Source organism: Ciconia boyciana, chromosome 1 (genome assembly GCF_034638445.1).
Source record: "Ciconia boyciana chromosome 1, ASM3463844v1, whole genome shotgun sequence".
NCBI classification, from domain to species: Eukaryota; Metazoa; Chordata; class Aves; order Ciconiiformes; family Ciconiidae; genus Ciconia; species Ciconia boyciana.
This window is the reverse complement of record NC_132934.1, coordinates 17,998,579-18,018,626: the sequence shown is the minus strand read 5'-3', so window position 1 is coordinate 18,018,626 and position 20,048 is coordinate 17,998,579. Positions and strand designations below refer to the sequence as shown.

At 40.2% G+C, this 20,048-nt stretch overlaps 1 protein-coding gene across 4 annotated transcripts in view; it reads right to left on the bottom strand.

Annotated features, from left to right (window-relative positions):
- The window catches only part of GRAMD4 (GRAM domain containing 4), an 84,507-nt gene that overhangs the window by 17,059 nt on the left and 47,400 nt on the right, over positions 1-20,048 (bottom strand). For all 4 annotated transcript variants that reach the window (XM_072860160.1, XM_072860153.1, XM_072860170.1 and 1 more), the window contains exons 4-10: positions 16,571-16,691; positions 7,967-8,028; positions 5,859-5,991; positions 5,351-5,376; positions 3,199-3,290; positions 1,513-1,604; positions 459-507 (exon numbers count right to left, since the gene is read on the bottom strand). In XM_072860160.1, the coding sequence (XP_072716261.1) occupies positions 459-507; positions 1,513-1,604; positions 3,199-3,290; positions 5,351-5,376; positions 5,859-5,991; positions 7,967-8,028; positions 16,571-16,691 (575 nt within the window). The remainder of the gene's footprint in view (positions 1-458; positions 508-1,512; positions 1,605-3,198; positions 3,291-5,350; positions 5,377-5,858; positions 5,992-7,966; positions 8,029-16,570; positions 16,692-20,048) is intronic.

Below are 20,048 nucleotides of genomic sequence, written 5' to 3'. Positions count from 1 at the left end.
TTATTGGCCTTTTAAGAGTAATAAAATTAACCTGGAAGCAAGGCTTCACTAAGTCTTAGTGAAAGGTTTGAAATTCAAAGAGCTCCATCTTACATTAACAGTTAACATCCTTCCTCCTTAAAGCAGAGTATGCAAACATTAATTTCAAAATGTTACAAAGAAAACAGAATGCAAGGCTTCTTGAAGATCCCTCAGGATCTAACTTGTCCCAAGCTGGCATATAAACACTGATTCCAGAAATGTGATTCAGGTTTGGAATATTTTAGGTTGAAACACCCAAACCTAAGAGTGCTGTTAATGAAGATTTCTAAATTGCAAGAGAAAGAAAAAAGTTGTAGTGTCTTTATTTGCACCTCGCTCTTCCTTCCTTTCACAACTACCCACATAAACACAGAGGAATGTTTTAAAAGGTGCAACTTCTAACGTAGGTATACAGGTCAAACCGATCAAAGACCTACCATGGGTTCAGAAACTTCAGGCACAATGCTCCACTGTATTCTCCAACCCCTAGAAGTTATGGAAATAGTTAAAAAGAGCAAGTACTTCTTCTCCACCTGCCAACATGGATTATTTGTAAGAGGTTAAAAAATAGTTTTCTGCAATAAGTACTATGGCTTAAAAAAATAATAAAATAATCCCCAAATTAATGAAGAGCCCACAACATAACAAAAGCACAAGTGGCGAACCACAGACAGCTTTAAAGGTATATACATTAAAAAAAAAATTAGCTATGTAGATACTACACAGAATCACTGCTTTGGGTTTTACAACAAAAGTGAACTGCGTGCACAGAGTAAATAACTAGGAATATTTTTTCTTTTTTTTTTTTTTCATGTGAACAAAATTACAGCAACTTATTCAGGACCCTATTTGCTACTGGCAATTTTCAACGAATAAAGCGTCAGACAGTTAGTATCAATTAAGAAGTCAGAAAACTATTTTGAAATATGCACATTAAGGACCTCTCCACCATTTTAAGGCGGAAAACACCATCAGCCTAAAATAGCATTTTAAAAAGATCCTCCCAGTACAGAAAATGTACATTTTTAAAAAAGTCTTAATTTTTAATAGAGACTCAATTTACAAATGGAAGATACTTTGGATAAAGTATGCCGAGAGCTACTGAAAAAGGCAAAAGCGCAATTTTAGGCCTAGGTGAAAATTCTCTCCAGGGAAAAGCAGCAGGCTTCAATATTTAAGGTGACGTTCTCCAACTACTCTGAATGCTGCAGAATTTTTTTTTAGAATTTTAACGTGCTGAGGGATTTGTCTGAGAACATGCAGCATCATTTATGACAACCCAAGTCACAGGATACGAAGATAATTCCTTAGAATAGTAAAAAATTATAGAAATTGAGCAATGAAATTAAGGATATTAGAGTTTGAATTTCACTTTGTTAGACTTAACTCATAACGTTAGAAAAAGTAACAGTTTACAACTCAATGCAAGAATAATAAAACATCTTTCAAGCAAAGTGTTACAAGAGAATAATCCAGTATTTAAGTAAATACCTGGCTATGAGGTAATTTAGGGACAACCTCAAAATTGCTAAAAATAAGAACATAGGAATGGCCCAGCCATGCCATACAGCATTCATGTAAATCTGCAGATTAAGAAGGAAAAAAAAAAAAAAAAAAAAGAGAAAAAAGAAGAAAAAAAAAGAGAGATGTGGATTATAAACTGGGGTACAGCGAGTTGCATGAAATACCGTTTCCCACTGTACTATTGGGTTCAGAATCATGCAATTCAGATCACAAAAATTAATAAATTTTAGCCACACCATGACTGACAACAGCACTGTATTCATGAATGTAAAGTTGAAGCTAAGATTGAACCAAATCTCCAGAGATGACACTTAACTAGTTCTCAGCTGCTTGAGTGAGAGTAGTGAGTATTTGCAATTACAGGAAGGGGTAGGAAACAGAAGAAGTAAAACCTAAATTCCGTGAATCTGCTACCATGATATGGTCTAACCTCACCTAGGGCAGTTGAAGCAATGGTATAGTAGAAGAGTTATAACAATTAGCCACATACAGGGCAACAGGATAAACTCTCACTCTATTATTTCAGGTCAATTAAATCCCATATTTTTACCAAGGTTATAAAGATTGCAAGAAAACAGGTTTTATTCTACCTAACAAGTACAAACAGGAAGTGCTCCAAAAGGTATTCTGTCCCTCTCCCAGCTTCTGGAAATATAGACTACAGCTTTCCTGACGAGAGACGTTAGGCTTTTTACTGATAACCCGAAAAATGAAGCATCACTCCATCTCCGAGGTCCCAGAGCTTTCTGAACAACAGCTGAAGTTCCTTCTTTCAGCTTTTATCTGAAGAATGGGTTTGTTGGGAGAGGTGAGAGAAAAATCAGTAGATTAGGAGAAGGGACAGACACAGAGCACTGCAAGGGGGAAGTCTCCTCCTCAATATTCCTTCAGCTGTGCCATGCAAAGTAGCATTAAATAGGGCTCTATAACTTACAGGGAGGGATCATTTAATGAAAAGGTATGTGACATTTTCACCAAACAGGTTCACTCAGCTACAACTGCTGGTAATAATTTCCTTCGGTATCAAAATATTTCATGCACACCGTGACCAAAACAATTTAGATCATTTAATTAACAATTAAAAGGAAAACAAATCAAAACTCTACTAAATAGTTATGTCACTGTGGCATGCAAACCTCCTTACATAGCATGGGAATGCTTGAATTTAGCTCACAGACCCCCTGTTTGCACATTAAATGGTACTCAAATCAAGGCATTTTGTCTCTCATCAGCAAGTATGATCCTAACGAATGGCAAAGAGTACTGATGGTGAACAATAGCTTCTTATAAAATGTAGCCGCTATCAGCATTTCAGCCCTAGACAACAAGAGATTTTGCAGAGGCTGAAGTAACCATCAAATTACAGGGCTGGAAGACAGGAAACAAGAAATGAGAGAACAATGCCCAGAGCGTTATAAGTTATTTTAGCAGTTACAAAACTATGCTACAATAAACCCAGAATACACAATTTAAGTGGTTCTGAAATATAACTGAAGTGACAACTACTCGTATTTTGTGCTAAACGAAATTACACTAGTTGATTTGACTTAAACTGTAGCACAACCCCTACTCAGATATTGCAGTTTCAATGAATTTCAGTAAATAATACATTTTAAAAGTTCTTACTACTCCCGGAGGAATAGGATAACTTACAATAAAGGCAATAGCAGAAGTGTAGATAGAATACCAGTCTGATAAGGCAGAAAGATTCTTCACAAAATTAGTAACAGGTTTGGCACCTCTCTCTAAACAGAAGCGGAGAAAAAAACACAACTGTTAGAATTAGCTGGCAGTGGTTAAATAACTTGTAAATGACAAACAACCAAATTAGAAAATTAATAGGAATATTCAAGACATGTAATGATAAAAAGGCTTATCCAAATTAAGAAAAATGAAACCCATCGACGTAACTGAACAATTAGTTAAGGAATGCATTTTCAAAAACTAGTATTATTCAAGACAAAGGTGATGTCTAAATTCTTAAGTATAGACAAAAAAAAAAAATCATCAATATCCTTTACAAGGGTACCCTGGATGTTGACAGCAGTCTGTTCTGAGCCCTGTTCATACTACCCCAAAGACCTCCGCACAGGTCAGTTCACCCCGCTGTAAAACAAGGTGAATCAGCCTGACTGGACTCCAAGCCACAGAGGAACAACTTGCTGCTGCCTGACCAAGCTAGCTTAAAACCAGGTTAGAGCTCTCTTGGCTATGCTTCTGCCGGAGTCTATCCATTGGTAGCACTTTGCTGGTTACTCTTCCTAAGCCAAGAGACACAGGACCTTGCTGCCTGAAGATGTTTGTCTCCCACCTCTGCAGACCTTTGCTCTCACTGTCACTGCACGGGAGACAAGCCTGTGCCGGGAGAGGCGTCACTCCCAGTTGCAGATGCCCACAGCCAGCCAGAGACAGCAAGAGGAGCTCTTCCTCAGCTCCCTAAAAAACACTTGCCCTTTACCCTTCCTAGTCCTCTAGGCTCTTTTACCATTTGGGCAAACTGGCTAGGGGACACAAGAAAACAGGAGAGGGCTGCGGCAAGACGACCTTTGCTTTCTCTGCTGGAACACACCGGTTTTGCCTTCCCTGGTGAGAAGACTGAAGACTCCGCTTGCACAGGGAGCCTCAGGAGTACCCACCTTCATTTGCAATACAGCTCACAACTTTGAAAGCTTTCCTCAAGACAGCCTGTGACTTGCTGTCCTAGTTTGTTTGGCTTGAAATTCAGCTATCCTTGATACGTTCCCTATGGAAAGTAATTAAACAACTAGGACTAGATTTCCTTGAGCATCAGTGGCACAACCAAAGCAGCAGATGGAGTAAGTGGAAGGGCATGCTCAAAGCACTGGAGGTGGTCATGGACTCAAGTGCTGCTCCAGCATCCTACACCGAACCTGCAGGGAAGGTCAACACCTGGAAACTGCTGACGACAAGAGGGGGTCTTGAGAGCAACCAAGGGTCTCGGGAGCTCCAGGTGGTTGTCAGGCACCCCTGGACAACAGGGATCTAGATTTCATGGCTCACCTAGTGGAAGTTAAGAACCATTCAAAGCTTAAGCTTAATATCGCCTTTTTTTTTTAAAGCTATTCTGAAGGCAATGCACGTCCACCACACGGAGAACAGGTCACAGGTATTCTCCCAAATGAAACTAGAATGAATACCAGTATTAGAATAAGAACAACAAAACTGACCTTCCATGGAGATTACAGACCCTTATTTCAACTTTACCTTCCCCCCTACAATAATTTAACAATTTGGAGCACAAATCAGCCATATTTTTTTTTCAGGCTAGCAATTCTTTGCTGCACAGAACTCTTGCAGGGCTTTACTTTGTTTAACCTGCCATTTTGCAGCCTCCACCTTCCAAAATAATTTATCAGCTATCCAAGAGAAAGAAATGCAAGATGCACTCAGGGTGTGCATCGTCCAACCCCTCCTTCTTTGAAAGCATAAGCTAATAGACTAGCAAGCGAACTACAAGCAGCTCAGGCATTACGTGTATGAACACTCTTACTTTTTCCATTGGACATATACTCTGTTCTCATTCATTACATGTTTACACATTTTAATTAACATTACATTTTTAGTTCAGAGATACTCTATGTAATTCAAGATTAAAGGCAAGCTTCTACCACTGCTCCTCTAAGTTACTTTGCACTCCAAACACTAATTCAGGATTTCAGAATCATTTCTGCTTATGAACTGGCAGTATTTCAAAACGCTGTATTTTAAAATGCAGCAATCCTCCCAATAGGGTTACTAAGAACTATTTTTACTTCCAGAAAATAAAATACTGTTAAGTACTTACTTAATCTTCTCATATTTTCAGTCAACCTGAAAAATAATGGGTAAAAGCAACTTGTTAAATAGGCAAGTAGTGTGCAGTTGTATACATTTGGTCCCTGAAATACTGCTCACAGTTATAAATTAGATGTTTGTGCATAAAGCTTCATTCTTGCCTGTTACAAAATGTGTTTCTAGTAACTAATACAGCCTACCTTGCATCAGACCAAAAACTGAAATGTAAAAGCTCTCCAGCCTAACTAGGACTTTGTCCACAGTTTTTGAGAGGCATACGATGTAACCTGGTAAATAATACAACTCTTATTCTACCTCAGACAGCAGATAAACTTCAAATTTCATGTTTTGGCCAAAGCATTCACAAACCTTCTGAGATGCTTCTGTACTTTCAGTTTTATTACTTGTTATGCAAATACTTGCTGAAACCATGTAAAGGGTTGTAAAGAGAAGAAAAGAGGAAAAAAAGCAACTTGTAAAGCAGCCAACTATTTGTCACAATCACGTTAGAGATTTACCTTCTAGCACTAAGTGGCTCTTCTGTTTCCACTGTATTCTCTTCTGGCTGAAATCTGAAGTCCTCAACATACTCCCCAAATTTGTCACAAAACCACTTCTGGAGTCTCGAACACACTGTGTGACTACGCTTATCTATAAAAAAGAAGCACTAAGTATCAGGATAATACTTCTGACATATTCATACAAAGCTTGCCCCTGTTCCCACGCACCATGCTTCGTTGGGAAGCAGACTTTGTACAGCTTTCCCGTCCTTCACCAACACCCTTCACAGAAACTCACTATGCAATTTACTTCTGCCATTGCATAGAAACCCTGACTGCACTAAGCTGGTAAAATAAGACTAAAGGTGAGTCCTGCTTTGCTCTATGTATGGCACATGGAAGCATCTTATTACCAGAAGTACAGAGATTACTTAAACATCCTAACAAACAAGAATTTTTAGAAAACACTGTAAAAACATTTTCTGGTTAAGAGGTTCCTGTAAACAAGAGACTGACGTAAATCTCAGCGCTCCTATTGTGCTGAAGGGTCACCTCGAGAAAAACAAGTGTAAAGCAAAACACTCCTGAGCAGAGAGCAGGACAACTACCTTGCAGCCACACGAATTTGACAGGAAAGGGAAGTGGAAACTTAAGCAGGATTCCACAAGAGGCATTTTTATTACCACTTTCCAACCATTTATAGGCTGTAAAGATTGTGTGTGTGTGTGTATACATATATCTATAATGGGCACTTCCTTTTTTCTAAAGCCAGGCTACAGAAATTATGCTGTATATGCCACTTTCTATATATGAAATATATAATCATAATACTGCCTGGAAAGCCTTATGTGGCAAAGTAATGAAGCGATGCACACTTTCTGTATGTCAGTTTCAGTGGAAAAATATATCAAATATATGGGTATATGGAAATAATATAAGGGTAAAAGCCTTCAGGCAGTGCAGGTGAGAACAAAACAATCACCTTTTGCTTTACCTGTAACTCTCAAAATCACTGTCTAGAAGGAAAAGACTAACTATTATTTGGAAAGGTAGGTCAATACAGCAATGTCATGAAGAGGACACTGGTCACAACTATTCCAGGACCAAACTTAGTACAGAATTCCATAAAACTGAGATATAATTAAACAGGCGCATGAAAGATTAATCAGCCGATTACAAAAGCCAAAATGGTGCTTTTAAGCCTGTGAGAAAAAGCGGCCAGTGCTCAGAAAATAGAACCAAACTATTTATTAATGAATGGCAGCGATACCTAGAAAAACAAGGAATTTAGTGGCAGTTTACAGCTGAGACAACACTTACATTTGAAAATAAAAAAAATACAAAGTAGCTTCCCACATGTTAATACTTCAGATAGTACTGAGAAAGAAATTTTGAGTGTACAAGACAGAAAAAAATTGGCAGGTTGTAGTTCACATTACAGAAAAGTATTGACATTATGGGAGTACAGGAGGAGCAACTTCAAATTTAATCCACAGATTTAAAAGCCCAAGTGCTTGTCTCAGTTAAGAGCTATGGGGGGGAAAGCTTAAGTGTACTGAAAGATTGAGAATCTGCCTGTTGCCTTAGTTCTTTCAGAAACCACTATATTATTGAATTCATAATAAGCAGCAGCTTGAGAAATGTAGATGATGGTGAAGGTATCCAAAAAAATGAGTAACTGAAACTTATTCCTTCTCCAGAACGTGATTTCCTTTAAAAAAATGGAAAAAGTAATATATTTAATGGCTTAAAAGAGCTTTTGCAGTTGAGAACAAACTAGAACATCTTTTCTATGTATTACACCTGTTTTCTGGTAAGTCAAGGCTCAGCAGGGCATGCAAGAATGATGAAGTCAGGCAACAGGTTTCATTACATTCCTAAAGGCTTTACAATACAAAATAAATTCCTTGCTCAGGTGTGCAAAGTCAACTACAAAAAGTAAACGCAGAATCACGTACAGAGACGTAAGAAGCTGCTCAAATGGTCTTTCATATTCGGCTTCTTCGGAAGCCTGCTTAAGGACCCAGCAAGTTTTCCAGCAAGGTTTGATCTTCTAAAGATCAAATGAAAGGGGGGAAAAAAATCCGACTGAATCAAACTGCTAGTAGAGATCTGACTGAGATTACCTGTTCCGTTGGCTTGCATCTGTGGCTTTGCAGGTTGCTGAGCTGCAGGCACCTCTTCCGTCCTACAAAGAAAATGGAAACAATGTGAAAGGCTACATATGAAGAATTTTTTCCCTTTTAGATAAAGGGAGCACCAGAACCTCCACAGTTTCCATAGCTGAGATAATATAACCACAAGAGAAACCCAAACTTATGCCCTCTCACAAGATTCAAAGTATTCATTGCACATTGCACTTAGGATCCAGTGAAATACCATCCACTGGAAGAAGAAGTGTGGTTTAGCTATTTCCTGTCACCGACAGCTCAATTTCATCTTACAACTACTAAATAATTTAGTATCAAATTTGTTGCATTACTTATGCCTTTGTGTTGTATACTCATTGCAATGCCTGCCAGGAAAACTCTTCAGAGCCCTGACTTTTCCCACAGTAATAGATGAAAAGGGATTCCATCTCGCAAGTTGATAACCACAATACTAGAACAAAACCACAGTTTAATGCACGAACCTTGAATTCTGCCATCGTGACTAGAGTCAAACACCACTCATCTTCACAATGAGAGGAAATGTGTCAAGAATTATTTAAAATGTTATGTTGTAAGCTCTTGAAATGCACAGATATCAACCAATTTTAAAACTATCTTTTTAAAAACTTGCAAAATTTAAATAATGGACTGAAAAACTGAGACAAAAGTATTCTAAAAATATATGGCAAGTAGCAAGCATCATTGGTCTCATCTTTCAAAATGAGTCAAGAATAATATTCTCATCCATTAAAAATGAACAGATTTTGGAAAACACAAATGCTTTTGCCATTCTGCACATGTGCAAGGCTTCAAATTACATTTGCACTAGCCACAGCCTCCAACTGCCAACCTGTCTTGAAAACACTTCAGGCTTCAGTCCAAAAGCCTTCAGCCATCCATGTAGATATCCTACAGAAAGATTTCTCTAATGAAGCAGCAGCTTTGACAACATAACACCAGCCGCAGCAAGCTTTACTTGACAAGGATTTGTATGATTGAAAAGATTACTGCTTGAAACAAAAACATGTTGGTCGTGCAATTTCATTATCACTCATTTATCAGACAATATAGGTGCTTTCAAATGTTCCCTTCACCTTTTGCTCTTCAGGAAGCGAACCAAGTGGGACGCTGGTCAGCAAATGGAGAGTGGGAAGAGGGATCCCACTGTACTGGGCAGATTGCAGCAATATCGATGGATATACAGTTCTCTCTCTTGCTGTTCCTCTAGAAAGTACATTAGGGAAAGATCTCACTGTACTGTCTGCACACGGAAAAGGCCATTACGAATCTGTGCAGTCTTAACAAGTATGACAGAGAAACTACAGAACTAATTACCTCCCTTCCTTCCTAAGCACTCCCTGTAGTTAATGAGCTTTCCACATCCTCATTCATTTCTAAAAGGAACATTTAGAAATAATTTACTGATTTAAAATTATAACTGGACATCTATCAGTGTGCAGTAGCTGAATTAAATGCTTTCTGCTTTCAAAGCCACTTGTTTTCACGCCTCTTCAGGACTTTTCCACACGGCTTCTGTATTTGCAGCAACTCTTCTTTTCAAAAGCCACCTGAAATTCTACCAGTTTATTTCTTCTAGCTAAACTTTAACTTCGGTTTCTGTGCTATTTTTCCCTCAGTTTCTATACAAACCACAGGTTCCCCACCTAAAACCTCCTTCTCTCCTTACTCTTTCCCCCACACCCTTGCACGTCCTCCATTTCCATTTCTGTCTCTCTAAAGACAGACACAATTAATGCGATCAAATTTGCACAAACTATTACATAGCAGTGTCTTGTTTTCCTCTATCAGCACATAAGATGGTTACACCATATAGGTGGGTATTTTCATCCTCAATCTGTCACTGCCACCGTGTTTCACTGAAGCTTGAAGACGCATTTTGGAAGAAAGGAGGTAGTCAGTCACAAGCAGATTCGCACAGGCAGGAGCCAGTTACTCAACCCGCTCCAGTCGTGCGAAGGCACTGGGGGGTGTCGCACCTGAACGGCTCCAGTGACAGAGCCGAGATGGGATCCCACCACCGCCAGCTGTCAGAGCCTTCAGGCTGGGTCTTCCTTCAACACGTTGGGATATATTTTCAGAAGCAGCACAGCGTCATTACTCCCCATGTTTCTCAGGGAAAAAAATCCAAAAACTCTCATCAAGAAGCAGTTCTGGATAGCAGCCTCACTGGGCTCCATCAGGAGCACATGATGGTTTGGCTTTGGCCCTTCTTGGTGCTTTTTTGTTTCGTTTTTTTGGCAATACCTTACTTGCCATCTGCCTGTTACTCCTTCCCCATGAAGAATCTGACCTTTACGAATCATCAGGTTAATGACAGCTCATTACTGCACCTGTGAATCAGGTTATAATTAGCCACTTCAGACAGATTTGGGCCAGGAAGCTCAGAATTCGTTGTTTAGGCTTGCACACCCACTGGGAAGCTCAATCCCAAAACCAGGTCATGTTGAACCAGCCAGTACATCAAGATCACTGACAGAGGGGAGGAATTATCTTTCCTACAGCTTCTGAACAACTCTTCATGCCAGAGATCATTTAAAAGGCTGGAAAACATAAATGGTCCCCAGAACAACGCAAAAGGCTGTGTTTCTATGTGGGCTTCCTAACCGCAGCCTGCATCAGAGAAAACAAGCTGCATGAATTCCTCTGGGACCACTTTCCACCCAGAAAAAAGGGTGTGATTGGTAACACCAACAAGATCCCCAACCTGAGGCTAGGTCGTGTTTACACAACTAGAGATTGCACCCATTTAAAAGCTCAGGCTGATTAAAACAGGTAAGAGCAACTACAGCCAATGGAGAAGACAAATACAAATGTGCCAATTTTTATTTTTTATTTTTTGAGCATGGTTTTTTGACCAAAGTCAGGGAAGCATTACTGTTACAGCTGTTCATGACTAGTAGACGTGCAGCATTCAAAAGTGACCAGCACACACTGATGCAGCATCCACTCAATGCTGCCCCACAGAATAGCACCAAAGGATTATTTTTGTAGCTGCAAGTATGACACAAGTTAAGGGAGCCTTGACACCAAAGGCCATTTACCTTAATTGAACATTTTGGTTTTGTGCATCTTTGGCCTTGAACACAGCTGTGAGTTGAAGCATGTGTGAATCAACAGACTCTCCCCAACAACTGTGTGAAGACTGGACTCACTGCACAGAACAGGTCCAGTCACTGCCAGGATGTTCTCAGACATACTAAAAGCAATTTTTCTACAGGCGGACTCCGAGTACTGAGTTCACAAGCAACCCGTCATCATTCTTTTGACAGCTGTTGTGGAAGCCGGTTAAGGCTGTTATACCTTTTTTTACTGCTCAAAGCAACGTGAATGTGTATGCACTTCCATCAAAAGCACCTTACAACCTCAGAAATGCAAAAATAAGCATAAAGGAGGTATTTTCAAAGCCTAGTTTAAAGACTAATCATTTGAGTACACATGGCTTCTTAGCCTGAGGAGCTGTCACAAAACTGAGTTAAAACATTTTCATATGTTTTGCATCTCCTTCCCATTAAAATACACCAGATGTTTCAGAAGCCTTTGTCCTCCTCACCAGATACTCCCACATTTTAGATGGCTAGTGTCCTAAACTGGTAGTTTCAGAAACAAAAGCAAAAGGTTTCAGAAGAAATATCATCAACCCAAAGTTGTAACAAGATCTAAATGTTCATGGGCAGAAAAAAAAAAAATTAAACTCTTGACAGGAGCTACTTTACAAGCAGCAGCCTGTCACCAAATCTACTAAGTTAAAAATAAAGGCACGCACGAAGTTCAGCCAACTGGGTATGTCAGCAATCACATATGTATGTCAGCAATCCCAGCACGGCACAGCAGCCGGGTGAGAAAGTTTTGACCCAGATCTCTGGTTCTTGCTACCTGTGTGGAGTTCCAGCCTGACAGGGATCCTTCCAGCAGGGAATGCTTCCAGCCTCCAGAGCAATCTCAAGCTGAGGCATCTCCTCAATGGACAAATTCAGCCATGCTCAAAACATCACACATGTGGAAGACGATGTCATTTAATAAGAGGCCAGGAAGAGTTAACCAAGATAAGTGGTACAGAAGGAACAGCAGATTATACAGAAGCATTGTCTATTTTCTCCTCTTAAAAATAGCTCACAATGATACTAATAAAAAGGTTTGCGTAAGTCACAGCTTGTTGGTAGGTGTTGTTGCAAAACTTTTTTGTTGTTGTTAATTTTTTTCTTTTCTGTGTGATGGAGCTAGCTCACAATTTGTAAAATAAGACAGCAACCGCCCACAATTTACACTAAACAAGCACTGCTCACACAGACTATTCCAAATTATTTATGCATTGTTCACTAGCAAAATGTCATAAGCTTCAGCTGTTGTACCAAATGCTGGGCTGTCCCAAAGTGCGTCTATGGAAAACTTCAGCTGAGGCCACTATGTTTCTGAATACTCAGACATACAGACAATAAACACCATGACAAACAAAACTACTAAATATCCTCTTCTTCCACTCCTCACTCCTCCCTGTGAACAATCCAATGAAAGAAGCCCATGTTCTTCACTAAAATAAAAAAAATAATTAAAAAAGCTAATTTGTTAGCTCACTGTTTTCTCCTTGCTGAACAATTTGCAGCATGTATTTATATAGCTACATGTATTGATTTACTTCACAAATACTTTTGAATGCTGCAACTATTAAATAATTTCTTCCTTCTTACACCACAGCATGATGTAGTTTTCATTAGTAGTTCACTTCTGTAAGCAAAAAGGAGAGTACATTGCAAACATGTTTATATGCATATCTATTTAAAGACCATATGAAAAATTAGCTAACTGAGAAGTAGGGCTAATTCAATTTTGCTGACATAAGCAAAGATGACTTTCTGTGGTAACTTTGCTTAATAATATTAAGTTTCCATCAGGCGTAAATTTGGCCCAATATGTATTTGATTGTGTCAGCCAACACTTCGCCTGCAGTCCTAATAAAAGTATTCTAAAACATCTACAGCAAAGTGCAAAATGATAAAAAGCAGTGAAAAAGAATTTTGCGCAATGGAGCACAAGTTAAGGAAAAACCGTAGGCAACCTGATTTTTCTTCTTCTAGGTAGAAACTGGGAAAGTCTTCAAAGTCTTTTTTTGTTGTCATCTTACATAGACCCGACTGTTGCAAAAAGGTTGGAATATTAGCAAGACTAGTTAGAAAAAGACTCGGATAAAGGGGATAATTGGCTGAACGTAATCCCCAATCACAATACCCAAGCTAAAAGGGCTAGCATAATCCTTAGGATATTTAAATGGGAATACAGTGTTGAAGCAGGCAGGTCATGCTACCTTAATTTAGCAACAGCACGCCTGCTACAGATTTGCTGTTGTCCACAATCCAACAAGACACAGATGTTGACACTAAGATTGCTAAACAAAGACCTTCAAACTCTTTTTTCTGTAAAAGCACATGTACTCATAAGTCGCAGTGGGCCATATCAGACCCTGGGCCATCCTCATTACTCTGAAATAGGCCAGGAGGATGGGTACCTTCCTGCAGAGGCGGCCTCTCATCCTCCTCCAGGACTCCCAGCAATGATGGGATCACTCTCCCCATTATCTGGCACATGACCTAGAGCTCAGGCATACCTGCTCTCAGGAGAAAGCCTAAAGGCCTACGCCAGTGTTAATGGTATAACCTGTACCGTGCTCAAAGACAAGCATGTGGAATTTGCATCTCTAATAACTTAGATAGTTATTAACTTAACTTCTGATAGTCCTCAGTGTATGTGCAATTAATAAAAATAATACTAAAAACATAACATGGATTTACATGCAGAAATGAAATACGGACACGGACAGAACACTAATCTTCCGATTGGTATCTTAAATCAACAATCCCAGTTCTTTAAGCGAGTCTCTGGCTAAATAGTGCTTCCTTGAAAAAGTTGCCAGCAGCCCTTTAACCACCCTGGCTTACACAAGAGGAGCTGCAGAGACACAGCCCAGGACCGTGTGAAGGTTACAGCAGGCTGCCATCCACTTCAAGACAGCAAGTCAGAGACAGAAGGTATCCTGAAGCATCAGCTTTATCTACCAATACCAGAAAACAATACTTGTTGCTTTCTACTGCTGTTATGGAGCTAAGAAATACTCTCAGCATGGGGACGGGTCCAAGGCTGTCCTCTTCCGCTGTTCCCAGTCACCCACTCAACCAGGCAACATCAGTCTAGACACAAAATGGAAGTTACATGTGCATACAGCCAGACCAACCAGCACAGGCGATAAAAATGCACTCCGACTTCCCAGCTGAAAGAGCAACTGTAAGACCTCACCAAAAAAAAACCCCAGATCAGAGCCATCCTGATCACCTTCCCAGTACATGGTCACAGGGCTGGCCTGGGAACAAGACTCCTCCACAAGGACCTCACAGAACCCCTTCCAAGCGTGCAACTTGGCAGCTCAGGTCAAGACTGCATATGGACCGCCCTTGCACGGAACCAATGATTTTGGAAAACCATCAGTGTAACACATCAGCTGAAAAAACCCCACTGTACTGGGTACTGCAGATAAGAGGGAAGGCCTAATTTATCTTCCATATAAGGCCTTGGCGAGCCCACAGTTTGAACACTGCATGAACTCAGCCTCTTCATCTTAAGACACAACAGTTAAAAAATGACAATTGAAGTGATGAAAGGGATGGAGTACTCTTAAGGATACACTGGAAAAGCTGGAACTCTTCAGTGTGGAGAGGAAAAGAGTAAGAGAGGAAAGGACTTATCAAGTGTGGTAAATACGCTGAATGCTGAACAGTTATTCACCACATCTCACAATTCTGTAACTATGGGGCACTTCTTGAAACCACGAAGAAATCTGTTAAAAAGGAAAGAAAATAAATTGCTTCTTCAGAGTCAAGAGTGGACTTCTGTTAACATATTGCCTCCACAGCTTCCAGTGGTAGATAGCTCCAGTGCTTTCAAGAGGGGGTTAAATAAATTAATGGATAACAGGTCTGCAAACAGATCCTGAAATGAAAAGCCAGCAATGTACCTTCTGATACCCCTAAATACAGTGTTTGTGGGTGCTTATGAGGAGCAGCTGAGGGAACTGGGGTTGTTCAGCCTGGAGAAAAGGAGGCTGAGGGGAGACCTTATCATTCTCTACAGCTACCTGAAAGGAGGTTGTAGCAAGGTGGGGGTCGGTCTCCTCTCCCAAGGAACAAGTGATAGGGCGAGAGGAAAAAGCCTCAAGTTGCACCAAGGGAGGTTTAGATTGGATATTAGGAAAAATTTCTTCACCAAAAGGGTTGTCAAGCATTGGAACAGGCTGCCCACGGAAGTGGTTGAGTCACCATCCCTGGAGGTATTTAAAAGATGTGTAAAGGAGGCACTTAGGGACATGGTTTAGTGGTGGTCTTGGTAGTGCCAGGTTTACAGTTGGACTTGATGATCTTAAAGGTCTTTTACAACCTAAATGATTCTATGATTCTATGACTCTATAGGAGTAGGAGGTAGAACAGACAACAGAAAGCAAGCTCACATTTCCTATAAATAGGTCCTATTTCCATTGCTATAGAACACCAGTGGATGCAGACTGCTGGCCTGACCAGAAAGACATTTTTACAGTCAGGATGAGTACAGAAGGAAGCAGCAGGCTGGGAAGAGTTTGTATGGCATTGGGAAACCTCATATCCAAGCAAAAAGTTTTGCCTGTTTGTTCTTGCTTGCCACCTCTAAGTAACTGGCAGTGCTTATTGCACACAATTACCTGCACTATCTCCTGCACTAGTGCAGTGTGCACTATCTCCTGATGACAGTAGCCGATGGTGAACCACAGATCCTACTGCTCAGCCAAGTAATCTTAGCTACTGCTGAGGAAGATAACACAGGCAGCTACGTATGCAAGTGATCTAGACCAACAATGCCACCAAGCAGCTGCTGTGGTCTCAAGATCTGAAGTCCATGCAACTAGGCAGACTAAGGAGAGACAACATCAAGTGTGATGCTTTGCATCATCAGGGTGGGTGTCCTCAAGGCTGAAAGGACTTAGGGGTACAGGGAGGCATGTTTCCATTTGTCACTGCAGTGGCAAGGAAGGCTCAGACTCCCGTCACTCCCACACATTTAGTGGTTGTGCTGTGGTACTGGGATGTCCTTGCTGCTGCTAGAACAGGAGCAATAAGGACTGGGCAGGCTGGAGCTGACACAGGTTTTGAGGAGGCAAAGCATATGCAATGGCATGGCAAAGGCTCTGGCGCGCAGTAGCACACAATGCACGCTGACAGCTCCAGGTAGGTGAGATCCCAGAGGGAGGACATCAGAAAAGGTGAAATGAAGAATATCGCAACTAGACAAGTGTCAGGACACTTCTGTAGCTAGGACAGTATGTACGGTCAAGTAATTCAGGTGTACAGAGGTGTACAAGATGTATGTTTTACAGGAAAACATAGGCAATTTCTCTCTCTGTGAGCTACTAATTTATTTTAAGAGAGCCTAGGCTGGAAATGGATGCTTTCACCAGAACTCCTCAGAGACTGTCAGAGATCTCAAGTGGCTTTCAGCTTTCCAGTGAAAATATTTATCTTACCTTGCTTTAGATATTTTTCTTACCTTGCTTTAAGTACTTCATTGACTTTTTGTTCTAGTTCTAATCTCCTCTGCCGTTCCTTTTCTAGCTCCTGCCTTAATGTTTCAGCATTTGTTTCTTCTCTCAGCTTCCTGAGCTCCTCCTCTGTTAATTAAGGGAGAAGAAAAAGATTTAGTTACCCTGAAGTGTTTCTATAAGAAAATTAAAACCTAATTATGACAGATTAGGTGGGGATTTTTTATCTGTGCTATACCAAGTATATTCACCAGAAAAAACAAGTAATCAAAGACTAGAAAGACTTCATAAAAAGCACACAGCCGTATCATGTAGAAAATGTTTAGTTACAATTGTTAAAGCAAGGAGAAAAATAACTTTAAAGTTTTATTTTCAAATGCAATGTATCAAAAATAAGCCCTTGGTACAAGCTAACTTTATCTAAATACAATGTGATGTACCCTTCATTCCCCACAGAAATAATCAGCAGGAAAGGCTGCCTATTGCTAAATCCAGTGGTCATAACAGGATTAAAAAAAAAAAGTATGTTTTCTTCCGCCATGTCTATGGGTAGAAAAAAAACCTCAAACACTCACATAAAGTTACATGATGCCATATAATCCTCTATCCATCAACTTCTGGCACCCCTGTATTTTTATATGTCAGATGGCCCCATTATGGACCTGAGTATCTCACAGTTTCAGGAAGCAGCGATGAGATGAGGAACTAAGTTCAGATTTTTACCCCTTTCCGAGGTTACAGTGTGCCCTACTAACTTCCATGTAAAAATTTATATATATATATATACATACACATATATTTACTTATACAAAAAGATATACACACTCTCACAACTTTTTTCATGAGAACTTAGTATCAACTATGCATAAGGCTTTTCGTGGCTAATTAGCCTTGCTTTTTTTTCACTGGCAGTATCCTTGTTCATGACCTTATTTTACTCTAGAGCTACAATGGGGTCACTATCACTGATCACTTTTCCCAGATAGGTATACGAGAGTCATGACAAAAAGACTACTGGGAATCTTTTTTTTTTTTTTCCTCTTTAAACAACAACAAAAAATTACTCTGCATTTTGGTCTCTGGGCTGGTTTTTAAGCTCAATCTCGACAATAAATAGTACAACAGCAGGTGTATTTCAAGCTTAAAGCAAACCAGAACAGAAAATACTTCCTAATTCCACTATCGACACAGACACAGGGGTTTAGGCTTTATGTCATTTTACAAGATTTGTATATTATGTTCTACCCTCCATCAACCTCTTCTGTTTCTTTTCACATATTGCCTTGTAAATCTTTGATAATCAGATAATTTTTATATCTGAGCCTCTCTGACTCCAATTATTATGTGTTTTGAGAAGGCCTGAAGCCCTAGTGCAAATATGCAGAAGTACTGATAAACTCTCCCCCCTCTGCAGGAGGCCCTTGTCCAGTACGTCCGATCATTTTATCCGCTGTGCAAGTTAGGTGATGGTAGATTATCTGTATTCCTGCAGCACTACGAGGTTTAGAGCACAGAATTAGGAGAGACAGGAAAGAGATACATGAATTGAGACGACAGTACAACGTGATGGCTTCCACTGTGAGCCTACACGTTGAACCCCACCAAACTGAAAGGAGAGCTGTCATCTTGCCACTGATGCTTTGTTAGTGACCCCAGAAAGAAGAGCTGGAGCACAGAAATCAAGTTATCCTCCAGCAACTAAAACTGAAATTTATTCCCAAGGGTAGGGTAGGGAACTTTCACTGTTGCAGCAGGTACTCTCTCTCCTGTAAATAAATGGAAAGATATGGACATAAGGGCATACCTATACATGGAGCTGTTCCTAATTATGTGTCCACAATGAATTTTAAATCCAACAAGAAAACTATGTTTATAATTAGCTTACCCTACTTTCAAGGGCTCGCCTTGTTCCAGAACAAGAGCTGAGGGGAAGTATCTGTTGCACTTCAAATGAACTGGAGCTTGTGCAATATAATGAAGATACCACAAAAAGTTCCAAAGCTTGATAGGGATGTTATCTTCTCAAGACCATTAAAGGGAAAAAATTCTTCATTAAGCATGGGTTTTTTTTTAAAGAGGAAGTGACTATGCGTTGTGTGTACATAAGAAAACCACAAGTAGTGTAAATTAACTTCAATACCCTTGAAAGTCTACTCAGATCTTCCAGCTTCCTTAACTCCAGTTGTTCTGATTGCGCTACAACTTGTTCTATTAAAAACAAACAAAACCCCCAGAAACTTGACCACTAAGAGGACAAGCAGTGCCAGAGATGCAGAATTTGTTTATGCAAAGAGGCAGAGTTAAAGGGTACACAACAAATGAGGTAGAACTCCTATAAAACAAAACAAAAAATACAGCATCTCATCATTAAGGATTGTCACAGCTTCACATTTCATGGCACTTCCTAACTTTCAAGTACATGACTTTGCAATTTAAATCCACCCCACTACGACTGCTCTGGCCCCTCCAACTCTTTAAAGCAGTGTTTGTTGCTACTTTGGCAGCAGTGTGGTCTGGCATTGTAAAACCTCTGTGTTTGGTTAAATACTTCATGTTTGCTAAGCAACAGAAACCACAAGGGGGGGGGGGGGGGGGGGGGGGAACAAAACCAAAACCAAAAACGCACGACCCAAAAAACCCCAAAAAACCAAAAGAAGTGTTCTTCCTTGCTCTCTCCACTGAAATAATCTACAGTTTGGCCAAGCTGAACTGAACTTACAGAGGACATTTCTCTAGCCCTGAGGGGTCCTCCTGCAGAACAAGTGAAGTTGGCTGCAAAGAGCAGAGGTCACGGACCCTCGAGAAGAGCCTGTAAGAACATTTCACCATGGTATTTATCTACTGAGCTTTACAGATGAGTATCCTCCTTGACGATGAGAACAGAGTGCTTCTTGGATTTCATCTTCAGACAGTCAAAATTCAAACATCCTCCCCGCTCCACACCCACACAAAAGAGTAAAATACAAAAGGTCAAGCTTCAGGTCCAAGATTAATCAACTTCCTTAATTTCCCCCCCAGGTATATCAATGTCAGCTCCCTATCTCACACTGGGCAAGAAACTTTAAAATATTACAAGAGGCTCAGTGCACGTCTTAACTGGACATGCAGGTGATGTGGGCAGCCATAAAGGTGACCTGGTTAGAAGGGGAAAATTACTGAACAGAAGAAAACGTCTGCTGAAATGCTGACAGAGAAAATGCCTGCCAGCCTGGGAACCAGAAGCATCCTTGAGAAGTGCAGCTGGCCTCTTAGAAGTACTCAGTTGGGTACCTAGAAGCTGGAGACATCCCGAGATACCATTGATAAGCACAAAAACAAGGAATTGTAACAGCAACTCATCATCTGAAAAGGTGAAAAACAGTCTGGAAAAAGGGGAAAACATCCTGAGAAAGTATGAATTGGTAACTGCCATTGGCTGTTCTATCTGCAAGAACAGGAAAACAGTCTGGAAAAATAAAAACTGGCCTGAGAGAAAAGAAAATGTCA